Source organism: Cololabis saira, chromosome 20 (assembly GCF_033807715.1).
Source record: "Cololabis saira isolate AMF1-May2022 chromosome 20, fColSai1.1, whole genome shotgun sequence".
Lineage (NCBI taxonomy): Eukaryota > Metazoa > Chordata > Actinopteri > Beloniformes > Belonidae > Cololabis > Cololabis saira.
This window is the reverse complement of record NC_084606.1, coordinates 37705748-37728176: the sequence shown is the minus strand read 5'-3', so window position 1 is coordinate 37728176 and position 22429 is coordinate 37705748. Positions and strand designations below refer to the sequence as shown.

At 44.1% G+C, this 22429-nt stretch overlaps 1 protein-coding gene across 1 annotated transcript; it reads right to left on the bottom strand.

Moving 5' to 3' along the window:
- Positions 1–2201: 2201 nt before the first annotated feature.
- On the bottom strand, positions 2202–18658 carry zfta (zinc finger translocation associated). Its single transcript, XM_061709983.1, has 5 exons — positions 18181–18658; positions 11125–11649; positions 9252–9608; positions 7124–7579; positions 2202–2811 (listed from the first exon to the last, which is right to left on the bottom strand). Exons 1-5 carry the CDS (start codon positions 18320–18322, stop codon positions 2318–2320), a joined length of 1974 nt encoding a protein of 657 aa, XP_061565967.1. The 5' UTR covers positions 18323–18658; the 3' UTR covers positions 2202–2317.
- Positions 18659–22429: the final 3771 nt, after the last annotated feature.

Below are 22429 nucleotides of genomic sequence, written 5' to 3'. Positions count from 1 at the left end.
GCGACGCTGACACATTTCTGATGTGTCTTTAGTGCTGTCGTTTCCTCATTTTAAAAAACATGGGACAAATTTTCCACCCAACTGGGAGAAGAGGAGGTGTCACAATCCCGGATGTTTGTGCACCGAGGTCAGAAGTACGGTGGCCGAGACCCGCCATTGCTGAAATAAAAGTAACGCTGCAAACAGAAACAAACGCCGCTGCAAATAAAAGAAACGCTGCAAATAAAAACAAACGCCTAGCAAATAAAAGAAACGCTGCAAATAAAAACAAACGCCGCTGCAAATAAAATAAACGCTGCAAATAAAACAAACTCCGCTGCAAATAAAATAAACGCTTAGCAAATAAAAAGAAACGCCGCTGCAAATAAAATAAACACTTAGCAAATAAAAAGAAACGCCGCTGCAAATAAAAACAAACTCCGCTGCAAATAAAAGAAACGCTGCAAATAAAAACAAACTCCGCTGCAAATAAAAACAAACGCTTTGCAAATAAAAGAAACGCTGCAAATAAAAACAAACGCTGCTGCAAATAAAAGAAACGCTGCAAATATAAAGAAACTCTGCTGCAAATAAAAAAAACCGACGCAAATAAAAATAACGGAAGTGAATTACCGGGGACTATTTTTACTGATGCACCGGTGTTTTTTACGTGAGAGGAGAAGAAGAAGACGAAGAGGACGTAAGTGAAAAGGAAGAAATAAGAAGAGCGAGGAATAAAAAGAACAACGAACGAGAACATAAGTGAAAAGGTTAGTGTTCAACGTCGCTACGTGTCGTTTTTAATGTGTTAGGCCAAAAACACCAGCAAAAATAGGAAGGTAATTCACTTCCGTTGTGGCTTTTTTATTTGTGTCGTTTTTTTTATTTTATTTGCAGCGTTTCTTTTATTTGCAGCGGGGTTTCTTTTTGTTTGCAGCGTTTCTTTTTGTTTGCAGCGTTTCTTTTGTTTGCAGCGGCGTTTCTTTTTGTTTGCAGCGTTTATTTTATTTTTAGCATTTCTTTTATTTGCAGCGTTTATTTTATTTGCAGCAGCATTTGTTTCTGTTTGCAGCGTTACTTTTATTTCCAGCAATGGCGGGTCTCGGCCACCGTAGTCTTTAGTGCTGTCGTTTCCTCATTTAAAAAAAACATGGGGCAAATTTTCCACCGAAGAGGAGAAGAGGAGGTTGCTACAATCCCAGATGTTTGTGCACCGAGGTTTAGAAGAGCTCCAGGGGATGTTCTCGTGAAGCATTTACTCAAATGAGTGACTGGACTTTCAGGTTTTGACATTGTGTAGTTTCCTGGCAGACGTCTCCACCTGCTGCTGCAGCCAAAAAAAAAAACGGGTACAATGGGAAATTCAAGTATTTGTCAATCTGCGTTCACATTCTTGCTCATTTTCACACCAAATCCTGGCTGATGAACGAGTTAGCACCTGAACTTATAAATATATTCAAAAAAAATGACAGAATAAGTGGGTAAAGAAACAGAAAGCTGTTGAACAAACGCCTTCAGGACTGTCTCAGAAAATTAGAATATTGTGATTTCCTGTAATGCAATTACAAAAACAAAAATGTCAAACATTCTGGATTCATTACAAATCAACTGAAATATTGCAAGCCTTTTATTATTTTAATATTGCTGATCATGGCTTACAGCTTAAGAAAAGTAATATTACGAGAATAAAGTCGTAATATTATGAGAATAAAGTTGTAATTTATGAGAATAAAGTCGTAATTTATGAGAATAAAGTCGTAAAATTACGAGAATAAAGTCGTAATATTATGAGAATAAAGTGGTAATTTATGAGAACTAACAGGAAGAGCATCTTCTCCCTGTGTTAAAATGAGGAATATTGAGCATCTTCTTCTCATAAATTACGACTTTATTCTCATAATATTACGACTTTATTCTTGTAATATTACGACTTTATTCTCATATTACGACTTTATTCTCGTAATATTATGAAGCCATAATCAGCAATATTAAAATAATAAATATTAAAATAATGCATTTACAAAATATTAAATGTTTCTCTATTTTAAAATCTGAGAATACAGTTTAAGATTAAGATTCCCAGAATATTCTGTTTTTTTTAGATAGGATATTTGTGTTTTCTTAAGCTGTAAGCCATGATCAGCAATATTAAAATAATAAAAGGCTTGCAATATTTCAGTTGATTTGTAATGAATCCAGAATGGATGACATTTTTGTTTTTGTAATTGCATTACAGAAAATAAAGAACTTTATCACAATATTCTAATTTTCGGAGACAGTCCTGTTCATGTTCTTTGAGGAAAGAAAGTGAAGAGGCGTTTGTGAGCAGAAGCCCTTGCTAAGTGCTGAAGTGTGGAGGTGGGGGAGTCCCGTCAGAGCCGTCCACGTGTCCGTGGTCCTGGGAGGAGACGCAGTCGTCGGAGTGGACGAAGGGCAGGGCCGTCGTGTTGTAGCTGAGCAGCGCCTGCTGCTTCTCGTCCGTGCTGTAGTACAGCGAGTACGGGTGCACCTGCAGGATGTGTCTCTTGATTGTACTGACCTTCAGCGTGGCCAGCGTGGCTCCACACACCATGCAGATGAGGCCGTGCCTCCTGCAGTCGTAGTCCATCAGGTAGTCCATGCGCCAGCGCACTTGGTAGTTCCTCCTCTGGTCCTTCCCGGGGTAGTGGCCGTGACGGGAGGGTGTGGCGCTGCCGTCCTTGGATTTGCTCTTCCCGTCGCTCTCGCCCTCCTCTGTTTTCACTGTTTTGGTGAGTGCGTTGACGTCGGGGGACGTGTCCTCGTCTGTGTCTCTCGTAGTGTCGTGGACTAAAGCTTTGCCTGGTTTTATTTCTGCAGGGGAAAAAAAAAATCAAACAAATGAGCAGAGCGAGTTGCTCAAGTTTAACAAAACAAAATCACTTTACAACTAGATCAGGGGTCGGCAACCCACGGCTCTAGAGCCGCATGTGGCTCTTTAGCGCCGCCCTAGTGGCTCCTTGGAGCTTTTTAAAAAAAAAATGTTTTTCCTTTTTTCCTCTTTTTTTCGTTTTTTTTCTTCTTTTTTCTACTTTTTTTCCCTTTTTTTCTTCCTTTTTCCTTACCTTTTTAATCTCAACATTTCAACTTTTTTCTCGAAATTTTATCATAGTGCATAATGAAAAAGAAAAATCTTCTCCCAGTTATAACTAAGACCCCGTCCACACGTAGGCGGATATCTGCGGATATCTGCTAAACCGGAGATATTTTCCTACGTTTTGACCTGTCATCCACACGAAAACGCAAATAAACGAAGGTTTAAAAAAACTCCGGGCAAAGTGAAGATTTTTGAAAACTCCGTTTATGTAGATGCGTGTAGACACACACAACCGGAGTTTTGCGTTTTCGAATGTCACATTATGCGCCAAAACAACAACAAATCTGCTCTGACGTGCGACGTTTTGTTTACCCGTGGTGCCCGCGGCTCGAGCCGCGGGCACTGCCCACTGCCCTGCGGGCACTGCCCGGCTTCGCAGTGCCCGCGGAGCCGCGGAGGTGCAGCTTCCCCGGGAGCACTGTCATAAAATAAGCTGAGGATTAAGGTGTCAGGGTTTGACACTTCCCCCCAGTTTGAGTTTTAGTTCTGTCCCTCCTGTTTCCCCTTTGCCCTGATTGTGTCTGCACCTGTGTCTCGTCGTGTCTCGTTATCCCCTGTGTATATCTGGTCTTGTCATTCCTTTGTTGCCTGTCCCGCATCCTGTCTGCCCCTGTTCCGGCGCCCCGCATCCTGTCTGCCCCTGTTCCGGCGCCCCGCAGCCTGTCTGCCCCTGTTCCGGCGCCCCGCAGCCTGTCTGCCCCTGTTCCGGCGCCCTGCAGCCTGTCTGCCCCTGTTCCGGCGCCCCGCAGCCTGTCTGCCCCTGTTCCGGCGCCCCGCAGCCTGTCTGCCCCTGTTCCGGCGCCCCGCAGCCTGTCTGCCCCTGTTCCGGCGCCCCGCATCCTGTCTGCCCCTGTTCCGGCGCCCCGCATCCTGTCTGCCCCTGTTCCGGCGCCCCGCATCCTGTCTGCCCCTGTTCCGGCTCCCCGCATCCTGTCTGCCTCTGTTCCTGAGGCGGTCCCGCCGCCCATCTCGGTTCCTGAGGCGTCCCGCCGCCCATCTCAGTTCCTGAGGCGGTCCCGGATGGATCTGCCCAGCCCCGTAAACGGCCCTCTGGCCGGTGTGCCTGGCCCCGAGTCTGGTTCCGGTGTTGGGCCCCCAAAATGACTCTCCGGTTGGCCCGGCCCCGTCGGCGTCCTCCGGAACTCTCTCGCCGGTCTGCCCGGCCTCGAGGACGGCCCCCGGAACGCTCTCGCTGGTCTGCTCAGTCCCGAGGACGGCCCCCAGAACTTTGGCCGTGTGGGGCCTGGGCCCCCTCTGCCCGCCCTGGGTGTGGACTGTTGGGACATCTGGGATCTGTCCCTTGAGGGGGGGGTACTGTCAGGGTTTGACACTTCCCCCCAGTTTGAGTTTTAGTTCTGTCCCTCCTGTTTCCCCTTTGCCCTGATTGTGTCTGCACCTGTGTCTCGTCGTGTCTCGTTATCCCCTGTGTATATCTGGTCTTGTCATTCCTTTGTTGCCTGTCGGTCCGTACTGTTTGTTCCCTCCATGTACTCCTGGTTTTCGATCCCTGTATACATGAGTTGTTTTTGATCCTGCTCTGCAGCATTTTAGTTTGGTTTTTTTGTGGAATAAATCCTTCTGTTTTTTGAGAACTCCTGCCTCCAGCCTCCCTCTCTCTCCTTGCGTTTGGGTCCTCAACACCACGCCTTGTGACATAAGGTTTAAGATGATGTTAAACACATGACATCTAAAACTCCACGGCACCGTCGCAATAACTACGACACATCTCTCTCCCTGCACGTTTGCTCAAACCTGATGGAGGTCAGTTTTATTGTGAGGTGGGGATCTCACGCCACAAGCTCATTTTGTTAATATTGACCCTCATTTAGTCCCGTGCAGGGCGCTGCCTCCAAATGAAAGAGCAACAGAAGAATACATATTTGAAGTGCGTTAGGTGTGTGTGTGCAGGAGGATCTCAGTGGAAACACCCACATCTGCGCCTCCGCGGCTTATGAATGTGGTCGAAAACGCAGATCTTCGGTTATGTGTGGATGCAAATTTTTTTATAAACGGAGGGGGGAAATATTCGTTTTTAAAAATACCCGGCTACGTGTGGACGGGGTCTAATATAGAAACATGCAGCATGTGTTGCCTTCATTCTAAAACCTGATTTATGGTTCCGCGTTAAATCGACGCAGAGCCTACGACATACGGTGCGCATCGATTTAATGCGGAACCATAATTCAGGCTTAAGATTTATACAAGACTTTTCATTTTTTGCGGCTCCAGACATATTTGTTTTTTGTGTTTTTGGTCCAATATGGCTCTTTCAACATTTTGGATTGCCGACCCCTGAACTAGATATTTGTGGATTTCCTCCTATGGGCAAGCCCTCTGGCGCGCCGTCGAGCGGTAGCACACACACAATGAATGGGATCTGCGCTTTGCGCCATCTCTGTGGAAGGGGTTATAACCATTGTTTTTCCCTGGGTACGGAAGAGGAAACCATAGACATATAAACGTAGACGCTGCATCGAGTGTTCTTGCCCACTGCTGCGATACGTCAACGTCACCGCCATATTGGACGTTCAAGACTGCGCTGTAAACTAATACAACCCTTTATGAAAATAAGTCCATTTCCTGCTCTGTCCAGCTGGCCTTCAGCAGGAGGGTCACCCCTTATGATCCAGGTCCTGGTCCAGGTTTCTTCCCTCCTAAAGGGGAGTTTTTCTTGCCACTGTTTGGCTTAAGGCTTTTTTCCCACTAGGGGAGTTTTTACCTGCCATTGTTTATGTAATAACTGCTCGAGGGTGTATGTTCTGGGTCTATGGAAAGCCCCAAGAGACAACTTCTGTTGTAATAAACGCTATAGCTATATAAATAAAATTGAATTGAATTGAATTATTGTTTGTCAAAGAAAATGTGCTTTTTTTTTCAAAATAAAAAATCATCCAAAATAAAGGACAGGATATATTAAACACAGCAACTTGTGTTGGTTCGATCTCTGCCTGCGCTGCAGACGGCTGCCCCTTTGCACTCCGTTGCCTAGTTACCTCTCACTGCTGCTCACTGCACCGCGCCTTTTAAAAACAAGTGAAGATGTATACAGAGGCTCCAGACACCCCACCTCGTCCTAAAAGGAGGAAACGTCAGCAAAAACATCGATGGGAGTGGGAAGAATAGGGTTGCCACCTTTCAGAAATAGAAATAAGGGACGTCCTGATTTCAGCCACGCGAGCGCCAAAACAAGGGACATCCCCAAAACGTCTAAAACGCATAGGAATGTGCATTTTTTTTTTAAAACTTAATTAAAACATAATAAAATTTAATTCAACCAAGAAGAACAGTTAAACTGTGTGCAATTTAATGATTTTGCTTGCATTTTGTTTTGTGTTTATCATTTTCAGAACATGATCAATGGATAGTAGAGAGATAATCCACTTGTTCAAGGACAGGCAGCATCTCCTCATCAAACACTAACCAAAAAACTTGACCAATATAGTTGTGAGCTGAGTCAACCTTTATTTTGGTATTTTTAGTTGTTAGATATTATTTATGTGTAGCTGTTGTAATTATTTCATGTTTGCAGGTGTTATGTGTGTATGCAGCCTAATCTTTGTTATCAAACCATCAGTTGGATGCAAGGCTGTGTGCAGCCTTTTTTGTAAAATGTTACATGTCATACATGTTCTTTTCCACTCAGTTTTGTTATTTTTTTCTTTATTCACTTGGACAGTTTGATCCTTCATTAATGGAGTTATGTGGGTTTTCATAAGCTGACAATATTAAAGATTTATGTTAGAGCAACAAGCAAACATGTTTTCTATGCAACTGTTATTGTCACTTGAATAAGTTATAATAAATAATGAGTTATTTAACATTAAGGAGTAGTTACATTTATTTTACATTACATTCAATTACATTTAGTTACATTTGTAAGTTACATCTGGCCCTTTGAGGACAGCCATTATGCTGATTTGGTGCTCGGTGAAAAAGAGTTTGACACCCCTGCTGTAGAGTTTCTTGGCTATGTGGAAACGTCAAGTAAGTTGTAACAAACATCAGTACTGTGGTTGAAAAGCTTCTCACCGTCTTGTATTTGCGTGCCATCACTAGAACAGTCTTTGGTCCAGGCTGCAGCCATGGCTTCTTTCTCTTGTCGGCTCAGATACGTGGTCTCGGGGTGACATTCCTGGATGTGGCGGCGGAAGCTGCTGACCTTGGTTTCGTGCAGGACCTGAGAACACACCATGCAGAACGTGCCCTGGGCCTGAGGTCCGTAGGCTACTAGGTAGTCCAGGCGGAGACGCCAGGGGTCGCCCCCTTGCAATCGCCTCTTCTTGGGATGGCGAGGAGGTTGGGATCCCCGCTGCAGATTACCAACACCTCCATCCTCGCTGATCAGACAAATGTCCTTGGTTAAGGTGCCGTCCCGCTCTGAGTAGATGCCGGTATTGATCTGAAGGGTCTCGGCATCCTCAGCAAAGAGGTCCGCCCCATTTCCTTTGGCGTTGGGCTCTGATTTGATTGAGTTTTCTGACTCTTCTATTACAGGGCAGATAAAAGTGCAACACGTTAGATGAAAAGAAATGTGTGTTTGGCATTTAAAGGTTAAGACCAAGAGCTGATATCATTGGATAGTAGTAACATCAAATAAATCACAGACTCCATACTTATAGATACACTGATGGATACTTAAGAACCGGTACTGACAGACGTCAGCAGTAAACAGAGCTGCTTGGATCATTTTGTTACAATAGCAATAATAATTCAGATGAGCAGAAAGGGCTGTGTTTGGTAGATCTGTTCTGAAGATCCATTCATTTCAAAAGACTAAAGGCTGAGTTATGGTTCTGCGTCAAAACAACGCCATGCCTACGCCGTAGGGTACGCGTCGACGCCTACCACACGCCGTCACTGACCTGCACCTCCAAAAATTGTAACTACCGTATTTTTGCGACCATTAGGCGCATATAAACGTCTTTTTTTTTTTTTTTTAATGTGCCGCGCGCCCAATGACGCAATGCGCCCATTGTATTATTGTAAAGGCTGATTTATGGTTCTGCGTTACACCGACGCAGAGCCTACGGCGTAGGGCTGCGTCGACTTAACGCGGATCCATAAGGCGGACGTAATTGAGGCCACCATGAGAACGTTAAAGGAGGAAGGGGGGCGTGTAATTCGCCCGTGATTGCCCAGCGGCTCCGTGGCGGGACACCTGGGGCGGACGGGCAGACTCGGGCTCGCTACCGAGAAGGAGACGCTGCTCCCGGGGAGGCGGGCAGAGACGGGCCCGAAGGCAGGAGGAACCACTGACCGAGCTCGGTCAGCGGGCTCCGTCGTTTACTGTTGAAGGATTGTAGATGTGTGGGCTGACGTGTCTGCTGGGCTGGACTGTTGCTCGGGCTTTTACAAAAGCCGGCATCATTTCCGAGGGGCCGCACGGCACGGAAAGTGACTCGGCTGCAGCGCGGCCAGAGAGCTGCGGGCTCTGCCCGTCGCAGCTGATCAGTTCTCCCAGTCTCATTGATCAGGCGCGGATGAATGCAGAAACAGAGGATGAAGATTTTGATTGGTTTCATTAATGTAATAACTTAAATAAAGTACAATCAAACTAAGTTTTGCTCCCGCTTTATTTTTAATTAATTTTTTTTCGCTCTATTTGTGTGTGTTATGCGCGCGTGTGTGTGTGTTGTAAGGCGGCGCTCCATGTGTGTGTAGACGGCGCCTTTTCGGTCGGTGCGCCGTGTGTGTGTTTTAAATCCCAAAATGACACAAAAAACTGAGGGTGCTTTCCACACGGTGCTCCAAATGGTCGCGAAAATACGGTACGCGTCGAGGCGTCGCAGACCAAACGCAGACGAGAGGGCTGTGATTGGTTCGCTTGGTAGAAACGCATTTCTGGTTTCCGGTTTGAAGCAGTCGTGAACTTTCAGCGCTCTTTTCTTCGTGTATGTGTGATTTTTTTTTGTTTTTGTTTTTTGCACAAAACCATTCAGGAAAAGATCGCGAATTAGCGGTCACGGGGGGTACTGCACCGCGGAGAAATGGAGTGACGGAGAAGTCCAAAGGATTCACAACGGCGTCACGGTGACGGCGTAGGCACGGCGTCGTTTTGACGCAGAACCATAACTCAGCCTTAAGACGATGAGTGAGGAAACTACCAACCAATACTCAGAACAGCTTTGTTTCTGATCATATGTTGGGATGGTCTCACCGTGAGTCTGGGCCCAGGCCTGCAGGATGCAGTGTTTCTCCTCTGAGCTGTACACCAGGGAGTTGGGGTGAGTGTTCAGCACGTGGCTCTTGATGTGGTCCAAATGAAGCGAGGGTAACTCCGCTCCACACACCATGCACAGCAGCCGACCGACCTCCGCTTCGTACTCCAACAAGAACTCCTGGCGGAACCAGGCGTGCAGGGAGTCGTTCAGGTAGCGCTCCAGGGTTTTTGCTAACGGTCCAGGAAGTTCCTGCTCCTTCTCCCGAGGCTGGAGGGTTTCACCCTCCACACAGGCCGGAGACAAGGCCAGGGGTGGTTGTGGCTCTTCCAGGGACATGACCGGGTCCGGAGATCCTGTTTATAGTTCATGAAATAAGCCAAAATTAGTATATAAGACAGAAAAAAACTAAGAAACACAGGAATCTTTTTCTGTGGACACGCAAACATCAGGAAGGAAGCAATGTCCACGGTTCCACAATGTTTTTAATTCGGAATTAATTATTTCGAATTAAATAATTCAGAATTCAACTATTTTCCTTCTAGATTACATGGAAATAGTAATTCCGAAGTTACGTCTACCGGAAGTTACGTCTACCGGAAGTTACATCTACCAGAAATTACGTCTTCCGGAAATTACGTCTACCGGAAACTACGTCTACCGGAAATGACGTCTACCGGAAATGACGTCTACCGGAAACTACGTCTACCGGAAATGACGTCTACCGGAAACTACGTCTACCGGAAATGACGTCTACCGGAAACTACGTCTACCGGAAATGACGTCTACCGGAAACTACGTCTACCGGAAATGACGTCTACCGGAAACTACGTCTACCGGAAATGACGTCTACCGGAAACTACGTCTACCGGAAATGACGTCTACCGGAAATTACGTCTACCGGAAATGACGTCTACCGGAAATTACGTCTACCGGAAACTACGTCTACCGGAAATGACGTCTACCGGAAATTACTTCTTCCCTTCCTCTTTCCTTGACCCGAAGACAGCACAAGGGTTAATAAAGTAGGCTCCTCCAGAAATGGAGAATGTCCAGGCTACTACCCAAGCGACGTTGCGGTTGGTGGTGCACGTGAACGGACGCGAACGCAAGCACCAACAGCAAGTATATCTGGGCTCTTACAAAAAACATTTGACCTCTGTCATTGCCAACAAAGTATTGAGATGAACTTTTGTTATTGACCAAATACTTATTTTCCACTATAATTTGCAAATAAATTATTTAAAAATCAGACAATGTGATTTTCTGGATTTCTTTTTTTTTCATTTTGTCTCTCATAGTTGTATGGAAGAGTATTAGGGCCAGACAGGAGAAAAATAAAAATAATATTTTGGAGGAGGAAGATTTTTTTTTTATTATGCACTTCGAGAAAAAATTTGAAATGTTGAGAAAAAAGTCGAAATGTCGAAGGCCCGACTTTATACACGAAATTTCAACTTTATTCTTGAAATTGTATTTCAACTATATTCTCGAAATTTTGACTTTATTCACGAAATTGTATTTCAACTTTATTCTCGAAATTCCGACTTTATTCACAAAATTTCGACTTTATTCTTGAAATTGTATTTCAACATTAATCTTGACATTTCAACTTTTTTCTCGACATTTCAACTTTTTTCTCGAAGTGCACAATAAAAAAAAATCTTCCCCTCTCAAATATTGTTTCTCCTGCATGGCCCTGATACTCTTCCGTATAGTTGAGATATACCTGTGATGAAAATTACAGGCCTCTCTTATCTTTTTTAAGTGGGAGAACTTGCACAACTGGTGTCTGACTAAATACTTTTTTGCCCCACTGTACATGCAACAGCTTTAGAGAAGCCCTTCCAGTCTAAGCAGAGTATTACCCACCGGCAATGTTTTGACCAAAGGTCATTGAGTCCTCTTCTGCCTGGAGGGAGGGCCCGGCGACAGAGCTGTAAGACATCTGACCCCCCGCCAGGCTCAGGTGGCTCTCCCACCCTGAGCGGATCACCTCCTTGTCGGCAGCGCTCCACAGCAGAGAGTCCGGGTGCTTCTGCCTGATGTGCCTCTTGATGGTGCTGAGTTTCAAGGTGGCCAAAGAGCTGCCACACACCATGCAGATCATGCCGTGCCTCTGGGCGTCAAAGTCCATCAAGAACTCGCTGCGCCAGTACTCGTGATAGTAGCGCCGATGATCCCGGCCAGGTATCCGGCTCAGGCCTGGACGGGACGCCCTCTGTACCCGGGGTTTGCGTCCAGAGGGCCCGGGTGCTGGGGAGAGCAGGAGGGAGTCCTGTCCCTCGGAGATATTCCAGTAACTTGTGCCTGGTGGTGATCCATCAGAGGGGACCATTCTGGTCTCAGATTCTTCCCCACCAAGGCCGTTGGTAACACTGTCTTCTTTTGAAGAAACTGAGACAGAATACAGATTAGTACTGATGAAGACACTCGTACACCAGATCAAATGAAGGGAGCTGTTCCTTTTTCCTTTACCAGACCAGCTCTGGTAGATAGTTACCTTATTCTAGTAAACAATTTTGCTTTTGCTTAAAACTAGGAATGGGTGATATTTTACCGTTCACGATATACCGTCAAAAAAATTCCCCACGGTAAGAATTTGTACCTCACGGTAAAAACGATTGTGGCAGGGTGGAGAGGTTGACTACAATAAACAGGGTTCTGCACGAAACTCTGTGTCTCTCCATCCTTCGGTCGGCCCCGGTAGCACTCGCCCTGCTACATCTCGGGAGCCGTCGCCTGGCGGCCCGCAGCTTCTCCCTCCCGGCCCCTGAGCTGCGGCGCCTCCAGCCCCTCCCGCGCTGCTGGTGCAGGGGTGGGTCTCCCCGCGGCCACGAGCGCTTCCATCGCGGCCAGCTGCCGCTCGCCCTGGTCCCGGAAGACGGCTGTCACACCCGCCATGGCCTGGGCGAGCGCGTCCAGGGCCCGCTCCATGACTCTCTCGTCCGTCCTTCGAAGCCCCACGTTGGGCGCCAGATGTGGCAGGGCGGGTGCCACGGGGGCCCGACCGAAGGACGGAGAGACACGGAGTTTCGTGCAGAACCCTGTTTATTGTAGATCACCGCCACACACGTGCAGAAGCACCTGCACACAGCTTCTCAGACCCCTTGCTGCTGTCCCGCTCCGCCTTATAAGGCAGGCAGGGTGGAGAGCGGCCGCCACTCAGGCGGATGGGACACAGGTGCGTGTCCCGTCAACCTCTCCACCCTGCCACAACGATAAATTCCCGTTGATGACGTTTTTGTGTAAAGCTGATTTATGGTTCTGTGTTAAATCCACGCTCAACGTACGTGAAGGAAGGAAGGAAGGAAGGAAGGAAGGAAGGAAGGAAGGAAGGAAGGAAGGAAGGAAGGAAGGAGAGGGAAGGAGGGAAGGAAGGAAGGAAACGAGCCAGAAAGAAAGAAAGAAAGAAAGAAAGAAAGAAAGAAAGAAAGAAAGAAAGAAAGAAAGAAAGAAAGAAAGAAAGAAAGAAAGAAAGAAAGAAAGAAAGAAAGAAAGAAAGAAAGAAAGAAAGAAAGAAAGAAAGAAAGATTCCCGTTGATGACGTGTTTGTGTAAGTTTTGCAGTACAGGTGGACTCATTTAATTGGTTTTTATTAATTCAATTTAATTGGTGTAGTTTAGTAGTATTTAGTATCTTTTAGAGTAGTGATTTGGGGGTTCCAAAGACTGAATGTGGTGATAGATTTATAGTTACAAAGGTGGAGTTGAATTGGTATTTTTTTTATTGTCATTTTTATCGTTATCGGGATAAATGCCAGAAATTATCATGATACATTTTTTAGTCCATACCGCCCATCCCTAGTTGCAGGACATGAACTCTGCTGGGGCGGCCCCCACGCCCCCACCCCCAGCTGACAGTTTTACCAGTCAGGTCAGATTGTGTAAGGAATGTGCAATACATTGTCTTACATGCACATCCCTCGCACATCCGCCCACTTTTACTATTGCTGCCTTACAGCTGCTGAACATCTGGTAACGTTGAGAACTTGAGCCAAGAAAATATTTGCACGTGCGTTGCAAGCAGTGATAAAACATTCAAGCATGAGAGAAAGTGTCTGCATATGGAAAAAGTAAATAAACATATACTCTGTCTCTCAAGAATAAATTGACAGTATGAAAAGGTTGTTGAGAGGATTGGTAGCTACATGCACGTGGCAGGAAGGATTTCCCTATCTGTCGTGGTAGCAGCAGGTGGAGGAGTGGCTCTGCTGCCAGGGCAGGGCGTGGTGGAGAGGGTGCTGATAACGGTTAGTTCAGCGTCCTCCTCCCCACCACTGACACAAACGTGCCCCATTTGATCAGCTGATCACAGAGCCAGCCTTCTTCATCAGTTTTGGTGATCAGGTGGCAGAGTATCTGAATGACTTACAAGAGCCCTAAAACTCTTCACCAGCCAGTTAGAACTGAAGAAGCATTTTGGATCAGAGACTAAATGTGTAGGAAGAACCAAGAAGTCCAATTGCCTTCAGCTCTGGGTTTTGGGGACTCTGTTTATACATCCCAATTTGCTCTTAATTTTAGTTTTTGTGTCTCGTTTTTCATGCCAAAAGATGAAACGCTCGAGCAAAAACTCCTCTCTTTGGGTCAAAATTACGTAATTCTCCTGTTCCCTCTTTCCTCCTGCTCTCTCCTCCTTCCTTCCTTCCTTCCTTCCTTCCTTCCTTCCTTCCTTCCTTCCTTCCTTCCTTCCTTCCTTCCTTCCTTCCTTCCTTCTTTCCTCCTGCTCTCTCCTTCCTTCTTTCCTTCCTTCCTTCCTTCCTTCCTTCTTTCTTTGTTTTCACCCTTCCTTCCTTCTTTTTTCCCTTCCTCCCTTCTTTCCTCCCTTCCTTCTTTTTTCCCTTCTTTCCTCCCTTCCATCTTTTCTCCTTTCCTTCTTTTCTCCCTTCCTTCTTTCTTTCCTTCATTCCATCCTTCTTTTCTTCCTCCCTTCTTCTCTTCCTCCTTCCTTGACCCGCACAAGGGTTAAACGTGCACAGTGCACTGACATCCACGTCACTCCACAGACCACTTAGTGAAGCTTGTGTTTTAATTTGAATTTGATGGCATTGTTAAACACTAACAAAAAAAAATCCAGCAATTTTTGTTTCACATTATCATTATTATTAAGCACTATTAAGGTATCATTGTTGTCCATTGTTCTTGTTGTTTGTTGTGCTGGTCCTCTCCCCCCTCTTTTCTCTTTTGAGTATGTTTGCAGGCGGAGCTTCAGGAGCTGCATGCTGAACAGTGACCTGCAGTCCCCCCTCTGATCATCCCACTGCTGCTTCCACCTGCCTGTAAGGTAGGCTGACCAAACGTCCTCTTTTTCCCCGGACATGTCCACTTTTAAGTCCTGTCCGGGGCGTCCGGGGGGGTTTTATAAATTGATGATAATGTCCGGTGTTCCTTGTGTGTGTATACGTGTGTGCGCGCCCCCCCCCCCCCCCCCCCCCCCCACGGTTATCCTTGTTTGGTTCAGCGTGTGTGACGTAATCCCGAGAGCCTGCCTTGTGGGCGGAGCTCCAACACTCAACAAGGAAGCAGCAGACAGCGGCAGTGTCGCTTACCGGGCACACGCTCCCAAGATGCCGAAGCGAAAATGCAGCTTCACAGATGCACTGAAAACAAAAACCGGTCGGGACATATGGGAGGCTGAGGCTGAGGGGGGCATTTAGAGTCATCACCAGAAAAATAGCTTATTTGACAATTTTCACCTGTCTCAAATAAACTTTAACTTGAAATAAGTAGTAAAATCTGCCAGTGGGATTTATCTTCTTATTACAAGCAAATAAATCTTGTTCCACTGGCAGATTTTTCTACTTATTCCAAGTGAAAATCTACTTGAAACAGGTGAAAATGTTTCCAGTGATGAGTCTTGTTTTAAGTGTAATGAGATTTTTTTTTACTAAAATGAGACATTTTAACTAGAAATAAGACCAATATTCTTGTTAAGATTTGAGTTTTTGCAGTGATCCATTTTACTTATCCTGTGAAGGACAGAGTCATATTGATAAGTTCAGAAAACTGTTATTTATTGTTGTGTTTTGATGTATTTGATGTAAGCCCAGTGGATATTTAAAGCTTACAGAAGGGCTGCATTTAACTGCTGCTATGTCATTCCTGCAGTATTTCTGCAGGTGTTTTGGTCAGTGCTATTATTTGTAATATATTATATTATTTGTAATCAGCACAAATTATCTGTCCCCATATGATAAAATCCACCATCCCCCCCTGATTTTTTTTTCTACAATTCGAGTACTGACTGTAACTGTTATTATTTTAGACATAATAAAAAAGTTGAGTAACTTCTGAGAAGCCTATCTGAATTTCTGTCTTTGAGAGATATTATTTTGTAATATAACTCAATATTATATCCATACATATAAACTTTAAATATATTAAAATTATAAGGAATCTTTGAGTAAACTGCGAGTATCATTTAAGTAGGCTATCTCGTGGCCGGGCCGAGTGTCCTCTTTTTTGAAAATCAAAATATGGTCACCCTATGTAAGGATGTCTGGTAGATGCTTATGCTGACATCCTGCCCCCCCCCTCCACTGACCTCCTCAGTGTCCCCACGGTGAGAATTTGTCAACTCGCGTAAAAACGATAAATTCCCGTTGATGACGTTTTTGTGTAAAGCTGATTTATGGTTCTGCGTTAAATCCACGTACAACGTAGGTGAAGGAAGGAAGGAAGGAAGGAAGGAAGGATATGAGCCAGAAAGAAGAAAGAAAGAAAGAAAGAAAGAAAGAAAGAAAGAAAGAAAGAAAGAAAGAAAGAAAGAAAGAAAGAAAGAAAGAAAGAAAGAAAGAAAGATAAATTCCCGTTGATGAGGTTTTTGTGTAACAAACATGGAGGATCTGAGTCATTACATTTTTCAGTACAGGTGTAACTCATTTAATTGGTTTTTATCAATTCAATGTAATTGGTGTAGTTCAGTAGCATTTAGTATTATTTTACAGCAGTGTTTTGGGGGCTCCAAAGACTGAATGTGGTGATAGATTTATAGTTACAAAGCTGGAGTTGAATTGGTATTTTTTTTATTGTCATTTTTATCGTTAAAATAAATGCCAGAAATTATAGTAATACATTTTTTTGTCCATACCGCCCATCCCTAGTCTGCTGTCTACATCTGTTTATATAGTCGTCCCTGTAGTGCCCCAGTTAGCCATTGTGTCTGTGTCTCTCCTTTCTCTGTTCTTCATTCTCTCTGTCTGTTCTCTCTTTTCCTGCTCTGTCCAGCTGGCCTCCAGGTCCTGGTCCAGGTTTCTTTCTTTGATTTTTTCCTCACCGCTGTCTGGCCTAAGGTTTTTCTCCCACTAGGGGAGTTTTTACCTGCCATTGTTTATGTTATGTTTATGTAATAATTGCTTGTTCCTAGAGACAACTTTTGTTGTAATAGACGCTTTATAAATACAATCGAATTGAATTCCCTGTCAGTTTGTCAAAACTCTTATGTAACATTTCACTGCGTTGCAGCTGATCAATACTGGGTCATGGTCTTGTGATGCTAATATGTAGAATCTCTTTGTGTTGAAGGCTAATAAAATATGTGTTACAATTTTTTTAATGAATGTAATTAAGTAAATGTGTATCTGGCTGATGCACAATGCACTCAATGAGGTCAGGTCCGGAGCAAACGCATTAGGCTAGGATCTATATATCTGCGCACTATTAAGGTTAACCTGATAATTATGCAAATGTGATTATAGTATATTGGGTAATTGTCAGCTATCGATGCCACTATTTTTTTATTTATTTTTTTTCTTTTGTCTGCATATATATTAATGGTTAATACCATGTCGGTAATTTGTATCAAATGATTGAATGGACTTCACTGAATCTAAGGAGAAAATCACATATGTTAATATTTATTGCAAAAGCATTACTGGGTAAACTACCGCTGTACATATCCAATTTATTAAAATATTACTCTATTAGCTATAACACTAGATCATCAGAGAAAATTCTCCTCATGGTCCCAAGCACTGGAACAGAGTTGGTAAATCAGCCTTTTCCTTTTATGCACCGCAACCTTGGAATGAGCTACAACACATACTCAACTTGAAATATTTACCCTCTCTTAACATGTTCAAACATATGTTCAAATCAGTTTTCACGGAACAATGTCATTGTTTTTAATCAAGTGTCATTATTTGTCATGAATTCTTTTTAGCTTTCTGATCCTTGTATGTTTTATATTTTTATTTTTTTATTTTTTTGTAGTTACTTGTCCTTGTATGTATTTTCTTTTATATGAAACTGAGTTTATTTTTCTGCTGCCATCTTGACCAGGACTCCCTGGCAGAAGAGATATTGTATCTCAATGGGACTTTCCAGGATAAATAAAATAAAAGTAATAATATTTGTGATATTTCATATATATATATATGCATATATATATATATATATATATATATATATATATATATATATATATATATATATATATGTATATATATATTTGTGATATTTCATATATATATATATGCATAAAATATATATCATATATATTTTTGATATTTCATATATATATATATATATATATATATATATATATATATATATATATATATATATATATATATATATATATATATATATATATATATATATGAAATATCAAAAATATATATGATATATGTTTTATCAACAGAATGCAGCGCGGTGCAGTACTGTGTCCTGATGGGTATGATGCTGCAGTACCGCCTGTGGCCAGCAGGGGTCAGTGCTCGGTCCGGGCTGAGCCTTTGTTTATAGGAGCCACAGACGGAGGGGCCATGCCGCTGCACGGCTTTGTCCCCGCCGCGGATTAACTGTCTGTCTGACAATGACTGTGTTACTGTCAACCACGCACATCCACTTAGCCGTGGGGGGAGACGGCGAACAAAAACGCTTGCTTTACTTTTTTTTTTCCTCCTTTTATTTATTTTCTCTTTACCTCCCAAGTCGCTCTCCCGTCGGGTCGCTTCCTCGTCCTGTCCGCTTATTATTAATGAGAGCACCTCAGGGTGCTGCTGGGAGCGCCGGAGGTCCACGGGCTGGCTGTCGTCCCCGGGTTCCCCGGGTCCCCTCTCTTCCATCCCCGGCCCCGGCCCTGGCCCCGGCCCCGGCCCGCGGTTCCTGCTGCCTTTACTGGGTCGTGGCTCCGCGGCGGCTCATGTCGGCCTCACATCAACATGTTACTGTAGTAACGCTCCGCTCCGCTCCGGTAACGCTCCACACGCATCTGGCAATGGGCGCTCAGTAACGCGTCCATGGCTGCTGGAGCCCGAGCTCCCGCCGGCCGGCCCCCACCCCCAGGAACACGGGAACAGAGTTAACTTTTCATACAATCTGGAATCCCGCCGCTGCTCAGTGTGGCCGTGCTTGAGCCGAGGCCTCTACTCATGTATTTTAAGGCTCTTGCTTGTCTTCTGGGTGGGGAGCCGGACTAGGGGCCCCTGGGGCTCCTTAAGGGGCTCCTGGGTAAATTTAAAGAGACAGTAACCGGTGTAGGCGCCGCAACTCCCACCCCGGGGGGTTGCAGATGGAACAGTAAGTCCGTGCTCGGAAACTGCTGTTAGAACCGAGGGTTGGTTGGCGGGCATCCCCCCCTGAAATAAAAACGGTCAAAATCACCCCCTGCTGAAATAAAAACGGTCCAAATAATCCCCCCCTGAAATAAAAAACGGTCCAAATAATCCCCCCCTGAAATAAAAACGATCAAGATGACCCCCCCCCCCCCCCCTGAAATAAAAACGTCAAAATCACCCCCTTCTGAAATAAAAACGGTCAAAATAATCCCCTGCTGAAATAAAAACGATCAAAATCACCCCCCCCCCCCCCCCCCCCGAAATATAAAATATATATAAAATAAATAAATAATCAAGATGATCCCCCCCTGAAATAAAAACGGTCCAAATCATCCCCCCTGAAATAAAAACGGTCAAAATCATCCCCCCCTGAAATAAAAAACGGTCAAAATCATCCCCCGCTGAAATAAAAACGGTCAAAATAATCCCCTCCTGAAATAAAAATGGTCAAATTCATCCCCCCCTGAAATAAAAACGGTCAAAATCATCCCCCCCTGAAATAAAAACGGTCAAAATAATCCCCTGCTGAAATAAAAACGATCAAAATCACCCCCCCCCCCCCCCGAAATAAAAACGGTCCAAATCATCCCCCCGAAATAAAAATGGTCAAAATCATCCCCCCCTGAAATAAAAACGATCAAAATCATCCCCCCTGAAATAAAAACGGTCAAAATAATCCCTTGCTGAAATAAAAACGGTCAAAATAATCCCCCCCTGAAATAAAAACGGTCAACCCCCCCCCCCCGAAATAAAAACGGTCCAAATCACCCCCCCCCCCCTGAAATAAAAACGGTCCAAATCCCCCCCCCCCCCCCCCCCGAAATAAAAACGGTCCAAATCATCCCCCCCTGAAATAAAAACGGTCCAAATCATCCCCCCTGTAAAACTGCCACCCATCCCTTATGTCATTTCATCAATTAATGTGGTTTTACTGCTATTTCAACATTTAGAGTCATCACCAGAAAAATAACACCAGACAAATAACTTATTTGACAATTTTCACCTGTTTCAAGGCAAGGCAAGGCAAGTATATTTATATAGCACAATTCAACACAAGGTGATTCAAAGTGCTTTAAGTCGACATTAAAAGCAGCAATACATAATTGTACAGTAAATAGCAAGTAAAATGAAATCAAATTATGAGAAAAGAAGGTAAAATAATAATAATAATACTCATGTATTTTAAGGCTTTTGCTTGTCTTCTGGGTGGGGAGCCGGACTAGGGGCCCCTGGGGCTCCTGGGTAAATTTAAAGGAGCAGCGGTCAGTGCTCGGAAACTGCTGTTAGAACTGCGGTTGGAACCAGAACCAAGCCACGATACATGTGTTTTACTGGGTAAAAACACAAAGCAGCTCCGTGGAGAACCAGGGGCCCACGACTGCTTTGTAATCAGCTGTGTGAAATAATACGACCTGGAAACAGGCATTGTGGCAGAGAATTGTCAAATTGGTTTTGATTGGCCGTTCGATTTGTTGTAGATTACTTTTGTAATACTGTATTTGACCCGGTGTTCTGCCAGTTTCAAGTCACACATCAAGTCCGTTAAAATCTTAGTTCATATTGTGTGAGGCTTTTATTGTGAAAGGCACTGCTTGTTTTCTTGTGGATTTTGCTACCTAATGGTTTTCTACCTTTTGAAGACCTACAATTTTACTGTTTTACTCCCTAACCCACGTCCTTTTCTCCAAGTTGTCTTTGTCTCCTGCCAGTCCGTCATTGTAAATAAGAATGTTCTTAATGACCTGCCTGGTTAAATTAAGGCCAATGACTGAATGAATATCCAATAAAGCGATAGAATTGTTGTTTTTTTTCCTCTTTATCGTAAAATTTTCACAAAGTGTAATGCAATTCATGTCATGAGTAGTGTATTTTGAAGGATCAAATACTCAACATCCCATATTATCAATTTTACATCGTGCAAGAAATTATGGGCAATCAAACTTTGAAAATCGAATGTGTGCATGCGCAGAACCACAAAGTAGCACTTCTCGGAAGGTAGCAAAGATTGGCAGAACACCGGTCTTTGTACGTTTTGATCGTATAGAAACCGTAATTCTTGCCATTATAAGAATGAAATGTGTACTGCTGTACTCTACTGCCCTTACTTTTTAACAACGTGTGCTTTCTATTATTTTATTATTTTTTATTATGATGGGCAATCAAACTTTGAAAATCGACTGTGCGCATGCGCAGAACCAAAGTATCATTTCTCGGCAGGGAGCAAGGATTGGCAGAACACCGGTCTTTGTACGTTTTGACCGTATAGAAACGTAATTCTTGCCATTGTAAGAATGAGATATCATGTACCTGCTATACTTTACTGCCCTTACTTTTTAACAACGTGTGCTTTCTATTATTTTACCTCTTTTCTTATCATTTAATTTCATTTTATTTGTTATTTATGTTTTAATTGTGTCTTGCTGCCAGTTTTAAAGTTGATGTAAAGCACTTTGAATGACCTTGTGTTGAATTGTGCTATACAAATAAACTTGCCTTGTAATGTGGCTCGTCTGTTTGCCATTTAATATTAAGTTATCTGGGGTCATTAGAAAGAAAGAAAGAAAGAAAGAAAGAAAGAAAGAAAGAAAGAAAGAAAGAAAGAAAGAAAGAAAGAAAGAAAGAAAGAAAGAAAGAAAGAAAGAAAGAAAGAAAGAAAGGGGGAGTAAAATCACTGGATCTTCGCTTCCCTGGTCTGACAAGGTGGTTTTTTTTTTTTTATCTCTGTGCCTTGTTGTCCTAAATAAAATGTGGAATGTGGCCCCCGGTTCCAGATCTGGGTCTTTAATTCAGAGAGGAGCAGCTTTGTCTCGTGACTGCTGATATATTTGTTCACTGTCATGGAATAAATGTAAAATCATTTTCAAGTTAATCGAATGATCGATTTATGGCTTGAAATTAGGGGCGTTGTACTAGTATACACTATTTGTGTCCACACACACACACACACACACACACACACACACACACACACACACACACACACACACACACACACACACACACACACACACACACACCGAGCATCCAGGTCCCACATCCTGGTACTTCAGCGGTGTAAAGGCTTATTTATGGTTCCGCGTTACACCAACGCAGAGCCTACGCCGGAGGCTCCGCCGTAACCCTACGGTAGGCTCTGCGTAGATTTAACGCGGGACCATAAATCAGGCGTAAAAGCCTCGCCGCACGGCTGACTGGCGGAAAGTAGCTGCAGTCTTCCTGGCCGTATTTTTGTCCACAAAACGTTCCGATAAAGTGTCCCGGAAAGTTAGGTGTAACTGCAAGGTAACGGACATGCATGTTTCTCTTCCTGGTGATTGCAGGGCCGTTATTGGAGGCTGCAGGGCGGGTTTTAGGCGGTTGTTTGAGACTCAGACAGCGGTCCGTCCACCGCGAGGACGAGGCGGAAGAGCCGCTCCATTGTGCAGTGACAGGGATTCAAACACGGTTTATATGCACAAATGGAGCCTCTGTTTTCACCTGCCTTTCTGTGTTGGCATTTTTCAACAGGCCTTTTTTCGATGGCGTTTCCAGTTAAGTAGAAAATGAAGAGTAAAAATGGCTATCGGCGGATCTAATTTGTGATAGAAGCGGACAGGTTTAAAGGGACAGTGACGC